General features: G+C 59.4%; 1 protein-coding gene across 1 annotated transcript in view; it reads right to left on the bottom strand.

Moving 5' to 3' along the window:
• Positions 1-2,583: 2,583 nt before the first annotated feature.
• The window catches only part of MLLT1 (MLLT1 super elongation complex subunit), a 64,593-nt gene continuing 53,963 nt past the window's right edge, over positions 2,584-13,213 (bottom strand). Inside the window, 6 exon segments of the mRNA XM_043911808.1 lie at positions 2,584-5,053; positions 5,258-5,329; positions 5,887-5,958; positions 6,198-6,297; positions 8,480-8,588; positions 10,030-10,117. Of these exon segments, the coding sequence (XP_043767743.1) occupies positions 4,925-5,053; positions 5,258-5,329; positions 5,887-5,958; positions 6,198-6,297; positions 8,480-8,588; positions 10,030-10,117 (570 nt within the window). The 3' untranslated portion in view covers positions 2,584-4,924.

Here is a 13,213-nt window from a genome sequence, read left to right as displayed (position 1 = left end):
TGCAGGAATTGAGTAATGTATCACTGGGGCCCTAACTCATGGCAAACTGGAAGGTGAGAAAGAAGAAAGGAGGGAGGGAAGAAACCAGGAGAGAACTTAAAAAAAAAAAAAATCATCCTAGATGAAATGTTAACAACCCAAAAACCACTGAAAGAAAGGACTTCAGCATGGTGGAAATGTCATAAACAAAACCTACAGACAAGCTGGGGAAACAGAATACATTCCAAAGCCCTACATTACATATTCCATAAGGAGCTCCTAAAAATACACAGACACATAAGCACACAGACACAAATACCAAGAAACCTGGTAGAAAATAGGCAGATCCACCACAAAAGCTGTTGAGCACAGATGCTGTCACGCACCCGAACGTGTGCAGTTACCTGTGGTCATGGAAGTAAATGAGGGAAGAGTCTAAATGCCCACCAGCAGGATGAGTTATGTAAACTATGGTGCCTTTACACGGCATGCTAATTTGGAATGAACTCTAAGATATAGTAAGAGAAAAGGATGCATGTATGGTATCACTAGTACAGTTTTGTCTTGTTCATGCACAGATGGCTTTTAAGAGCTGCGCAAGAAAGTGGAGAAGGAAAAGTAAGAATGAGGATCACCACTCACAGCACATGTGTCCCTGGAAACTTTGTACTTGTGCCTGCATCACCAAAATATAAACTTAAAATTTGAGGGATTCCTCAGTGGTCCAGTGGTTAAGACTCCATGCTTCCAATGCATGAAATGTGGGTTCCATCCATGGTTGGGGAACTAAGACCCTACATGCTGTGTGGCTTGGCCAAAAACGGGAAAAAAGATTGGAAAAAATATTTGAAACAATTCAAGGCAAAAGCATTTAAAAGGGATGCAGATGTCATATCAATAGAAGAAACAAATCATTAAAATATATGAAACTGTTCCCAACTAAAAGACAAAATCTTAAAGGCACCAGAGATGAAAGTCACATGATCCTCAAAAGGGCAACAAATGACACTGAAGGGCTGACTTCTCTGCAGAAACAATGGAAGCCAAAAGATGATGGAGCAGCAAGCAGGAGGTGGGGACAGACCATACCTGCCAATTTAGAATTCTATACCTAATGAAAATATCTTCACAGAATAAAGATACAATGAAGGTGTCTACAGATGAACAAAAGCTGAGGGAATTCATCGCTGCAATAAATGAAATGCTAGTGAGATTTTTTTCAGGCTTAAGGAAGATGATTCCAGATGGAAATTCAGAAAGCACACCCCAGGAGGTGATTATATGGGTAAATACAAAGAAATATTTACTGTAAGCAATAAAGTTAACACACACCTGACCTTGAGTGTCGGGAATGTGCCTCCTAGCTGTATGGATGCAGGAAGGTCAACTCTTGCAGAATGTTTCTTCACCGGTTGTGGGAATTCTGACAGCAGTGCCTACCCTAACTGTTTGTGGAATCTGTGCAACAACTCTCAGCCCAACACCTGGTTTGCAGCAAACCCTACCGTATTTTTATACATAGTCGTCCTTTACTCTGTGTATGTGTGTGTTGGTGGGGTGAGGGGGTGGGGCGGTGTCTGGGAACGGTGGGAACCATTCTAGACCCTCTTTCACTCTGTGTCCCTAATTCAGGAGCTCAGATGAGAAACTGTCCCAAAAAGGCCTGCAGAATCCCTGGTAGGAAAGACAGGGCAGGGAGGGCACAGCCTGGATGCTGAAAATGGAAATTCTGGCTACTGATTAGAAAACAGACAAAATTATCTTGAGTACCCTGGTGTAGCCAGCTGTCTCCCCAAGTGGCTGCCAACTGACAGAAGTGATTTTAATCACCTGCTGTGGGCAGAGTGGCTGGAGGGTACTGGCCAATGCTGACCATTCTGGAATGAATCTTCTGTCCCTCTGGTAGGACTGGAGCCCCCAGGGTGGACAAGACTGCTTAGATAGAGCCTGGGAGAGTTGTCTCCTTGGGGTTCACTCAGCTTTGCCACACCAAGTCCAGAGCAAATTCCATGGACAAACTGGCTGACAAGCACCCTGGCACCTCACAAAGGATGTCTTTGCCCACATTTTCTGTCTGGTTTTCATCCATCCACTCACCCATTCCCATGATCTATCCACTCACTCATCTACTCACCCACCCATTCATCCATATTTTGAGGTCAGGCTTGCTTTTCAACCCAAAATTTGCTCCCTGCTTTCAAGGAAAGAACACACCATCAAAATCAGGATGGCAGAGTTCACTCTCTGCCACCTTGCACCTCTCAGGTTTCTGGTTGTGCCATCTATATCCTCTGGGATGCCAGCCTTGCTCACACTCCTGCACCCACTCCTGGTGCCCACCTCGCTTGGCTCCAACCCCCTCTCCTCTTCCCGGTCGTCCACCTGGAAACGCTGAGACAGGGAGAGGAGAGAAGGGGCCCCGTGGGAGTTTGTGCCTCCACTCACCAACGCCACGACAGAGCGAACCAAGCAGGTGCACAAAGCCCTACACAGAGCTCTGCGTTCCCGCCTGACTTTATTTCACTTTTTTTTTCTATAAAACTCCTCCATAATTTCACAATTTAACAAAAAGAAAGTTTGAAACTCAGGACAGAAACAATCCTGTGACTTATTACAAACACGATTCTCCTTTATTCCTTTTATCCAGGAGTTGGTCTCAGGTTGATGAGTGTCCTAGTTCCTAGTGAGACACATTCTTTGTAAAAAACAAAACAAAAACAAAAAACCCTTGTGGGTAAGAAAGGTATTCGATACCTTTCGCTTTCAGGCGTCGGTTTACATTTTGTTCAGGAGAGAGCAAAACACGGGGATTTGCACTGGGGGCAAGGGGCTTAACACTAAACACGCGGCCATCACAAAGTGCCGGCCCTTCCTATGGAAGTGTTCCCCAGAGCCCTGGTGGGCCCAGCTGCCGGGCAGCTGGGGCTGGGGTGGGGGAGCAGCTGGGAATGCCGTGGCCAGGGCCCTGGCTGCCTGGCACGTCCATCAGGTGGTTGCAGGGCCAGCACTGAGCCTAGAGTAGGTCCAGAGGACAGCGCAGGGGCCTTCTGGCCAGAGGAGGTAACAGAAATGGGTTGGTGCTTCTGAAGGCCCTGGAAATCAGAGGCAGGGCCAGCTTCTGCTGCTGCTGCTGCTAAGGGCAGACCCACGAGCCCAGCCTTCCTCTAGCTGCCTCCGGCGCAGAGCCCAGCTCCTGAGCAGAGAGCTGCCCGAGTCACCAAGTCAGGAGCTCCTCGAGAAGGAAAAAGACTAGCGCCCTTGGACTGAGGCTCCCACCCGTGACCCTGGCGGCCTCTGTGCACAGAGGGCCCAGCAGCTGCTGCCCTCAGGCCAGTCCCTTCTGTCCAATGTCTTAGTTTCCAGAGGAGAGGTGCCCCACTTCGGAGTACTGTTGGCCTGCCTGGGGAAATGGGTGGCGGCACAGAGCCTGCCACACGGCCTGCCCTCTTCCTGATACCTCGAGGCAGTGGGGCTGGGAGAGATTCAGAGCAGGTGGTGAGGAGTCATGGCGTTTTCCTCGGAAAGTTCTTGGGCCTCCCCAGGTCCTGGGGTCTCACCAGCAAGGCTGGCTTTTGGGGAAGCCTTGGAGGCGGGGCTCCTGAGGGAGTGTTGGGGGTCTGCCTGACAGACCAAACTGGAGCACTGACAATGCTCGGGGACCACAGGGAAGGGGGGCTTGGTGCACCCCACGTGAGTACTCACAAACCGGGAAGAGAGGGGCCATCCAACGGCGGTGGGGGAGGAGGTGAGCCCAGCTCTGGTCCAGGCCTCCTCTGCTGGAGCCGGTGGGGGCCAGAGGAGCCTGGAGTCGAGGTCTGGGAGAGTAGAGGCTGACAAACAGGCCCCCAGGCCCAGGAGTTTCCCCACAAGGACGTTCCGGCCTGGGTGGGGAGGAGGAGCTGGCTTGGCCCTTGGAGAGTTTCAGGCGTGCGAGGCGCTGGGTCTCTGGCCCTGGACTGGCACAACTCGCAGGGGTGGGAGGGCCTGCTGCCCGCCGGGGCCCAGGCGTGAGGGGTTGGCTCTGAGTCCTGACGCTCCGCAAAACACTCCACAAACTATCCCGTCTTATTTGGCAAAAGCTCATGTTTTTTTTTTCAAAGTTTGAAGACTCGGTCAACAGAAGGAAGAGGATCCTATGGAAGGAGGAAGAGGACGAGCCCCGGGCCGGGGGCTGCTTCCGGAGATGGCAGCGCGTAGTGTTCACCGGCCGGGGGAAGGGAGAGGCGTCCTCCCTACCCCTGGAGGGGCCAGCTGGCGCTCCGGCTCGGCCTCCAGCCCGACGACAACAAGACCAGTGGAGACATCTTAACCTACAAGTCCCGCCTTACACACCCCCCACCCCCCAGCGTGCACTGCTGCCACAGAAACACACACCTGGAACCCGCTGTGGTACCTAGAGTGCAGACACATATATAACAGGGAGAGGACTATACAGCACGCGTCCCAGCACAGTGAGAGCCGACACGGAACCGTGTCAGCTCACGGGAGGGTGAGTGGGGCCCGTCCAGGTGCAGCGGGGGCCCTCTGAGGTCCTGGAGCACGGCGGGTGTGTTCTGAACCGTTTGGAGAGGCTGGAGGCAGGGCCCCCGCTGCTCAGAGGGCCCGGGCAGTGAAGCTGTGCCACAAGCCCCACCGTGGAGCCAGGCCCCCAACACAGGGCACGCTTCCTCCCCTTCAGGAGTGAGGCGCGGTGCCACCTCCAGCAAAAGCCGCTTTCCCAGGGGGGCCCAGGTAACAGCCCTGGGTGTCGGGGAGCAGCAGCGCCAGCCTGGCCCCCCTCTGCCCCAGGGCTCCCGATGAGGAAAGTGCAGCTGGCCATGTGGGCCAAGGACAGGGCGGTCACTAAGGCAGTGCTGCGGGCGGGTGAGTCGAGAGAAGGGGGAAGGCGGGGCCCGGACGTGGCCTCCCAGGACCCCAGGGTTGCGGCCCGGCAGCCGGCCCAGGGTCATGTGGCCACGGCCTCCAGGTAGCTCTGCAGCTTGCGCACGGTGGTCTCATCCAGGGAGAAGAGGTCAAAGTCGAAGGTGGTGTTGGTGACGTTGAAGTGACCAGTCTCCTCGATCAGGTTCACGATCTGGAAGGAGCGGGCAGGGAGGCTTCATGGGCAGGATGCTGGGCTGGGGTGGCCCCCGCCCCTCACCAGGCCCTCAAAGAAAAGAAGGCGGCTCCTGAGGGCTGCCTAAGGGGGTCCGCAGCGCGTGGGCCTGGATAGCATCCCACCCAGGACTCCTCTGAGACCCATGCCCTTGGGAGTCTTGGGGCAGGGATCTGTCCGTACCTGCTGCAGCACGTTGCGCTCCCGCAGGGCCATCAGTCTCCGGTGCAACTCCACCAGCTCATCAGTGTAGGCCTGCGGGCAGAGGGGTACTCAGGGGTGACCTGCCCCTCCCAACCCGCGCCACACCCAGGCAGCTCCAGGCTGGCGCCCTCCAACACGACAGCCCCATCTTGTCGTAACCCCACCCCACCCCGGGTGCTGTGTTATAGGTGCCCAACCATCCCAGCCCCACCTGGCTGTAGCCCCCCCACCGTCCCGGCCCCACCTGGCCATAGCCCCCTCACCATCCCGGCCCCACCAGGCCATAGTCCCCCCCACCATCCCGGCCCCACCAGGCCGTAGGCCCCCCACCATCCCGGCCCCACCAGGCCGTAACCCCCTACCGTCCCGGCCCCACCTGGCCGTAAGCCCCCAACCCGTCCCGGCCCCACCTGGCCGTAGGCCCCCCACCGTCCCGGCCCCACCAGGCCGTAGGCCCCCCACCGTCCCGGCCCCACCTGGCCGTAGGCCCCTCACCGTCCCGGCCCCATCTGGCCGTAGGCCCCTCACCGTCCCGGCCCCACCTGGCTGTAGCCCCGCACCGTCCCGGCCCCACCAGGCCATAGGCCCCTCACCGTCCCGGCCCCTACCTTGTCGTAGGTGCCCCTTTTAAGGATCTTCTCTGGCTTGCTGCAGGGCTCTGGGCTCCGGCGGCCTGATGCCTGTGAGGTGAACCCCAGTCTGTGTGAGTGCTGGCCTGTGGCCCCTTCCCCAGCCCCCACTGGGTCCACCCGTTGTCCTTCCTCTGGCCCTGGACCCGACTGTAAGAGTAGCCCATCCCAGGCAGCAGACTATTACTGGGACCTGAGAGGTGAGCTCACCTTCTACTGTGCCCCCACCCTCAGCCTCAGAGACTTGGCAAATGCCAGGCCCAACCCTCAGCTGGCCTCCAGGAGGTTACCTTGCTGTTGGGTGGAGGTGGCTTTTTGGGCGGAGGGGGCTCCCGGCTAGGCAGGCAGGAGTCTCCGCTATTGTCGCTCTCACTGTCACTGAAGCTCAACCTGAACGTGGAAACGACCCCATTAGGCCTTGGCCACCCAGAGCTCCAGGGAGGCAGTCCTGCCCAGCACACCCCCAGTGAAGCTCTGGGACGGACTCAGCCCTTCTCTGGGGCCAGGCCAGCACCCAGCATTCCCCCTACAGGTCCGGAGACCCCCTCACCCAGCTCCAGACAGCCACTGCCAACTTAATAGAAAAAGTCTCTGAGCTGCCGTCAAAGAGCAAGGAACTCAGAGATCAGCATGCTTGCCCTGTGAGGCTCTGAGGTCCCCCTGGGTCTCTGGGGTGCCCCTGGGTCTCTGGAGTCCCTGTGTGTCTCTGAGGTCAGAACTCCAGGTGGGTGGGCTCCATGCTCACTGCTGTGTGGGTGGAGGGGCCTGCAGGAGAGACATGGCCAGCAGGAGAGACATGGCTCTACCTCAGCCTGACACCCCGGGAGAAAAGGACACAGGGCCCTTTGTGCCCAAGTGGTGACCTCAGGCGCCCATCCCCTCCTGGGGGGCTCCAGTCCGCACCTCCTGGGGGGCTGCCCCCTCACAGAGGGAAGGGTGTGGCTGCCTGATGCCCCCAGCCAGCCTGCACCTGACAGCCACTTCCTTCCATTCACACCGCCCTCAGTCTGGACGGAAAGAGCTGGTCCATTCCTTTAGCTTTTCCAGAAACCCCTCCCCGACAGCTCAGCAGGCGGTGCAGATGGAGCCCCTCTCCAGCTCTCCTCCTCCCACTGCTTCTGGGTGGCAACGCACAGCACCCTTGGGCAGAGTCCATCAGGTATATGGTCGCTCCTGCCTGCCGCCTCTCTCCTGCTGAGCTGGGCTTTGGCGTAAAGGCAGGGCCAGAATACTGGCCGCAGCCTTGACCCTCAGGGGCTCCTGCCTCATGCACCCCGAGGCCAGGCCTGCCCGTTTCCCTGGCTCCAGTCCTCTGCTCTCCCCACCACCTCCCCAGAGGCAGAGTATCAGGGTGAAGCAGACAGCTCATCTCCTCACCTCAGAGGAACTGCTGGTGAGCATGCCCAGGAGTGGCCTGACGGCCTTGTCTCCGCCAGGCAGCGGCTGGGCACCAGCATTAGGGTCCATGGGGCCCCTTTCCTGATGGATGCAGTGACCCAGGCAGCCCCATCCTGCTTTTCACCTGCACCCCTTCAACCCAGCAGTGAGACGTCTTCTGATGCTCACTCAGCCCTGGCACTGCCACCTGAGCCCCCATTAGCAGGTGCACGTTCACCAGCCCCTGAGCCCCCTACACCCACTTCCAGCAGGATACACACTCGGGATCCATACTCAGGATCCACACTTGGAATCCACACTCAGGGTCCACACTAAGGTTCGCACTCAAGAGTCGCCAGTACCACCCAGGCGGGGACCGCTGCCACTTGTCCCGTCTCGGGCGGGTCACCGTCCCCCCTCCTCTGCCCAGGAGGGGCATCCCTCTGAGCGCCATCCCCTGCCGTCCTGCCCAGGGAGCCCAGGCTCCTATAGCAGCCGTTCCCACAGCCTCAGCCCCCAGGACGGCGGCTCTCACGAGCAACACCAGCACAGAACAACGAGCAACTGCTGCTCACTGCCCTGCCTGCTGGGTGAGACCGAGTGACCAGCCCACCTTAAAAAGAGCCCCAGAGGCTACAAGGGCTTGGCCTCATTGGAAGAAAAGGCTGGACCCAGACTGAGCTGCTGACCCTGAGTCTGCCCAGCCCCAAGGCCTGGGGCCAAGGCCAGCATGGACAGCAAGCCCTGAGGTGGGCACACTCCCAGGCCAGGGGTGTCCGGAGGAGGTGTCTCGGCTCACTCCACTTGGGTGGAAGGCCACGTGGCCCTTCCCCAGGCCACAGCTGCTCCCACCCGGGGTGTCTTCGGGTCCAAGGACAGTCCTCAGTGTGTCCCAGCCCAGTGCCGGCCACCTGGGGAAGGACCCCTGCCTGGGCCAAGAGCAGAGAAACCAGGCCCCGCTGGCATATGCCTGGGCCCAGGTCAGGCTGCTAGCCACCACCTCGGCCCCCTTCTCAGGTGACGACGGGACTCTTCCCGGAGTGGCTGGCCCCACCTCCACTCCGCAGCCACGCTCCCCAGCACTGAGATGAAGGAGGCCCCCAGGCCCCCTCAATGCCCAGGCAGGGCTCCCGAGTGGGCTCTCTCTTCCCCATCCCAGTGCCCCCATGCCCGCTCCTCCCCACTGGCCGGGCACCTGGAATCCCTCCCTGCGTTCGTCTTGCCGGCGGCTTCCTCGCCTGATGAAGAGTCGTCCTCATCAGATTCCTCGGACTGCAGGTCCTCCACCATGGAGCGCAGGGGTCCTGGAGAGAGCCACGAGGGCAAAAGGGAGGAAGAGGGGAAGGGAGGGAAAGTGAAAGAAGGGGGTTCAGGGCTCCACCTGTGCCCAAGAGCCCCCTCCACCCCCAGGGCCACATAGTTTCTTGATGCCAGAACCCCTAAGATGCACCCACACAAACCCACCTTGGAGGTTCCTCTGGCCAGGTAGGGACTGCCGCCCATCTCCAAGCACTGCCCCTGTGGCCACCTCCTCCTTAAGGGACCCCTGGCCCCCCCTGCCCCTACCTTCCTGGCCTTGCTCACAGGCCTCCAGCCCCTGGCCTGAGACAGGCACGCGGGGCCCCTCCATTGCCAAGGCAAGGACAGCCCCCCTCTGCTCTGGGCGCTGGGATCAGAGCTCTGCCTGGAGGCAGCACGAACCAGTCCTGGCCAAGGAGGGCAAGATGGCCCGAGATATGGACCACACACCACCACCCCTGCCCACCCCCCGTGCCCCTACTTGAGCCTGCTCAGCCCCCTGGCAGCCCCCTCAGCGGCTGGCAGCCCCCTCAAAGGCTCCCATCCCACTGTCCTCCCTTTCTCCAGAGACACTCAGTTCCAATCCCCTACAGACGGCATCTTGGTTTATATTCCTGTTACCGAGGCAACAAAGGGACACAAAGCCCTCAATTACGTTGGTCACATGACCCCGCATGGCAGGTTCCCCCTCCCTTCCCCATAGATAAGAACCCTTGGAGAGAGTATGGGCTTGGAGCACCCCATCCCCCAGCCCCCTCGGGACTGTGTCTTTATGTCAGCCCCCCACCCCAATACATTCACCTCCCCCAGCACTCCCCCACCCTCAAAAAGGGCTCCAGGCTGTGGAGGAAATTCTCAGTGTGATCCACCAGAAGTGCTTCCGGTGTGAGGGTGGGCAGGGGTTAGCTGGGCCACCTCCCCTCAAGCACCCCAGGAGGCCTGCAGGGACCAGGCTGCCAAGGGGGCCTGGGCTGGAGCCCTTGGCTGGCTGGGGGCAGCAGAGGCAAGGGCCCTGCATCTGGTAGGACTGGAGAGGAGAGGCCTGGTAAGGGCAGGGCTCAGGTCAGAACAGAGCCCTTCACCACAGACCCAAAGCCCAGCTCAAAGCCCTTCTGTGCAGATGGACAAAGCTGAGGGCCCGGGAGAGGGGCAGTCGGCAGCCAGGTGACCCAGGCCAGTTTGGGAGGCCCCATGTGACAAACTGCATCCTAAAAGGAAGCCCTAGGGGCAAGTTTAGCACAGGCTGGAGCCACCCTACCCTCAGGCTTCTCCAGTTCTGGAGGCAGCTTTCAGACTCTGGGTGTACATGAGCAAGCCCCCAGCGAGTCAACAGCTTCGGGAAATTCCTTGTGAATCCCTTGCCTCCATAACAGGTCCAGTGCCCTGCTGGCCCCTGGGGAGGTCAGGGAGCCTGTCACCCCCACTGACTCCTTGCCCAGCACACACCTTGGCTGTGGTTCTGAGATGGCTCAAAATCCGAATCTGAACTGGAGTCAGAGCTGGAGCTGGAATTGGATGGGCTCGACTGGGCGGACTTCACCACATGGCAGGGCAGGGCGGGGCAGACAGGAAGAGAGAGAGGACAATAGTCAGCTTTCAGACTGAAGAGAAGGAATGGATGGCCAAGCCCTTGGGTGGCAGAGACAGCCAGGCAGGATGCCCTGATGTGCACTCAACAGGTCGCCAAGGTGCCAGCACCCTCCAGACATGGCCCCACCTCGCCTCCTCTTCAGTCCCAGGACGCAGCTGTTTGCATTCAAAACACAACCCAAGACTTTTTTTGTCTCCCTGAAGGATGTTAAATCTCCAGCCCGTGGCTGGTCCTCCCGCCTGCCTGGGCAGGAGTTCAGGGCCGAGGCAGGGGCTGGACAGCTTGTGTGGCTGCTCACGTGTGGACCCTGCCCGCTCCGGTGGGAGCACAGCTGGAAGGCTGAACAGGAAAGGGGGGTAACCCCTCATCTCCTCACAGCCCTGAGGCTGAGTAGTGACAAAAAGCTGTCTCCTTGCCACCAGGTGCCCCTGAGGTGACAATGAGCCTGTGGGTCAGTGACATGGTAGACATGGTGGACTCAGGCGGCCCCTCTGCACCCAGAGCCAGTCACACCCTCTCCGCCACCTCCTGCAGCCGGCCACCCTGACTCGGCCACCCCGACTCAGCCACCAGGGGGCAGTAAAAGCCCACACGGGGACTCCAGGCCCTAGAGACCAGGGGGTGAGACACCTGGGGCCGCGGTGCCTCCCACTCCAGAGGCCCGCATGGGGACGGGACCTCTGAGCATGAGCCAGGACAGGGAGGTGTCTGCGCTGGGCCCTCGGGAGAGAGAAACCGACAGACTATAGGGCAGCAGAGTACAAGCTGGGCCTGGGGTGGGGCCAGTCTGGGCTCTGCTGGGCAGAAGGGCAGAGTCCACAGCTCAGAAAGCCCGCTGGCATGGAGTGCCCACGTGCCATCGGGAGCCGTCTGGGGGAGCTGAGCGGCCTGGCACCTGGGGGGGGGGCCAGGAGGCAGGTGGAGGCGCCAGCAGCATCTCCTTGATCCTGGCTGAACCCCGGGAGAGAAGACCCTCAGGCGGGAGTCCTGGCCCCCAGAGACCCAGGAAGGCACAGGTCTTTCCTCTTAGCAGACCCAGAGAAGGAGTCGCTGCCCAGGGACGAACACTTACCGACTGAAGAGTGAAGGGTCCCCTCCCCTGGGGTCTGCTCCACCTTGCCTCCCAGCGCCACTGCCGACATCCCCCCTGGCCACCTTCAAGCTAGTTCCTGGGGACCCTGTCTGGGAAACCAGCCCGGATGGCCAGTGTCTGCTGAGGCGGGGGGGGGGGTTGGGGGATGGGAACCACAGGCCAGCGTGAACCCTGGCCCCAACCACTGAAGCCACACAGCCCTCCGGCACACAGACTCCTGAGTTCTTATTCTGGCTCAGGGTCCCTGCGTCTGAGCCTGGCTTTTCACCAACTGACCAAGGCCCCACCTTTAAGCCTCAGCTTCCCCATTGACGGAAGAGCTGCCCTGCTGGCCCTGCTAAGCATACGGAAGTCGAGGTCGAGGCAGGCTAGGGAGGGTGCAGGCCGGGCAGGCCAGGCGGGCCCCTCAGCCACACACAACCCTTTTCCTTCCACACGAATACAAGGGACAGGATAGGGAAGGGAGGACCTGAACGTGGCTTCTGCCCCAAGAGCCTAATGGTTCCCGAGGGTCAGAGAGCCCTCAAGAGGCTGCTGTGAGCACTGCCGAGGCTCCGGGGCTCAGGCCACACGGGGTGTCCAGAAGGAAAGCAGAGGGCCTACTGTGGTCCCCATACTCTGGGGCCTGTGACTGAAGAGACCCCATGGCCAAGGAGACCACAGAGGAGCAGCTGAAGGAGCTGGGGTCCTGGCCCGACACACAGATGAGGAGCTGTGGTCCCTCTGCAAGCCGAGGGGGAGACCTGGGTTCCATGCAGGGTCAGAGCTTTCTGGCAATGATGCCATCAGCCTCCAGAGCGGGATGGCCTGAGATAGGCAAGGGAGACTGGGGGGTGGGCTGGATCTGAAGGCCATCTTGCCCTCTTCACTGTGGACATTTGTGTCTCCCCAGGTCCCGGGTCAGGACGTGTGAGTCACCATCCAGCAGCCTCTGAGACCCCTGGGATCCTGCTGGAGGCCCAGGCCTCAGCTGCAGGATCTCAAACAGCCTGGACTTGTGGTTCACAAGTCTCTCAGCACAGCAGACCTGTCTCTTCAGCCAGGAGAAAACCCCAGGCTTCCTGAGCAATGCCAGCCTCCGGTCCCAGGTCGGCCAAGGCTAGATACGCCGGTCTTCCACCCAGCCCACCCGAGCAGGCGGAGGGAGCAGCCCACAGGGGCACAGGTGCTCAGGATCACCACAGCAGGATGTCAGGTGGACACCCAGGGCCAGAGCCCCTCAGCCTGGGGACAGAGGAAGGAAGGCCTTCAGCTCTTCCCAGCATAGGTGCACCAGCTTTGGGCACAGAAGGCCTCGGTGGAAGCATTCGAGGTGGACAGGCGGGAAGGACACCCTGCCCAGAGCTCCAGTCTGAGCAGACGGAGGAGAAAGATGCCAGATGAGGCACCTGAAGAACCTCCAGCAGCCAGGGGGCAGACAGCCCTGGACATCAGAGAGACATTCCGGGGTCCTATGCCCTTAAGTTCACTGGCAGACAGTCTCCTGGGTGCAAGAAGCACTGGGTATACAACATCATCAGCCCCATGTGTGTCCTCATCAATGGGGATGCACTGTTAACCCCCGGGCCAAACTGTTACCCCCAGACACTTCCAACAAGGTGCCCCTGGAAGCCACACACTCATAACATCAGTGCTACTGACACAAACCACCTCTGCCTTCATCTCTGGGAACCACTTTCAAAGTCTCAGTGGAGCTCCGAGCAGCAACGTTGGAGGCAAAGCTTCTGCCTTTGAGAGTGAATGAGGATGCCGGGAACCATAAAAGGTCACTAAGGGCTGGGGTTGGTGATATAAGTGAAGGGGTCAATCACTCATCCATCCATCCATCCATCCATCCAACCAACCAACCATCCAACCATCCCTCCATCCAACCAACCAACCATCCAGCCATTATCCATCCAATAATACATTCATTCAACCATCCAACCAACCATATACCCATCCAA

The sequence above is a fragment of the Cervus elaphus genome, chromosome 9 (genome assembly GCF_910594005.1).
Source record: "Cervus elaphus chromosome 9, mCerEla1.1, whole genome shotgun sequence".
Lineage (NCBI taxonomy): Eukaryota > Metazoa > Chordata > Mammalia > Artiodactyla > Cervidae > Cervus > Cervus elaphus.
This window is presented reverse-complemented; position numbering and strand designations above follow the sequence as displayed.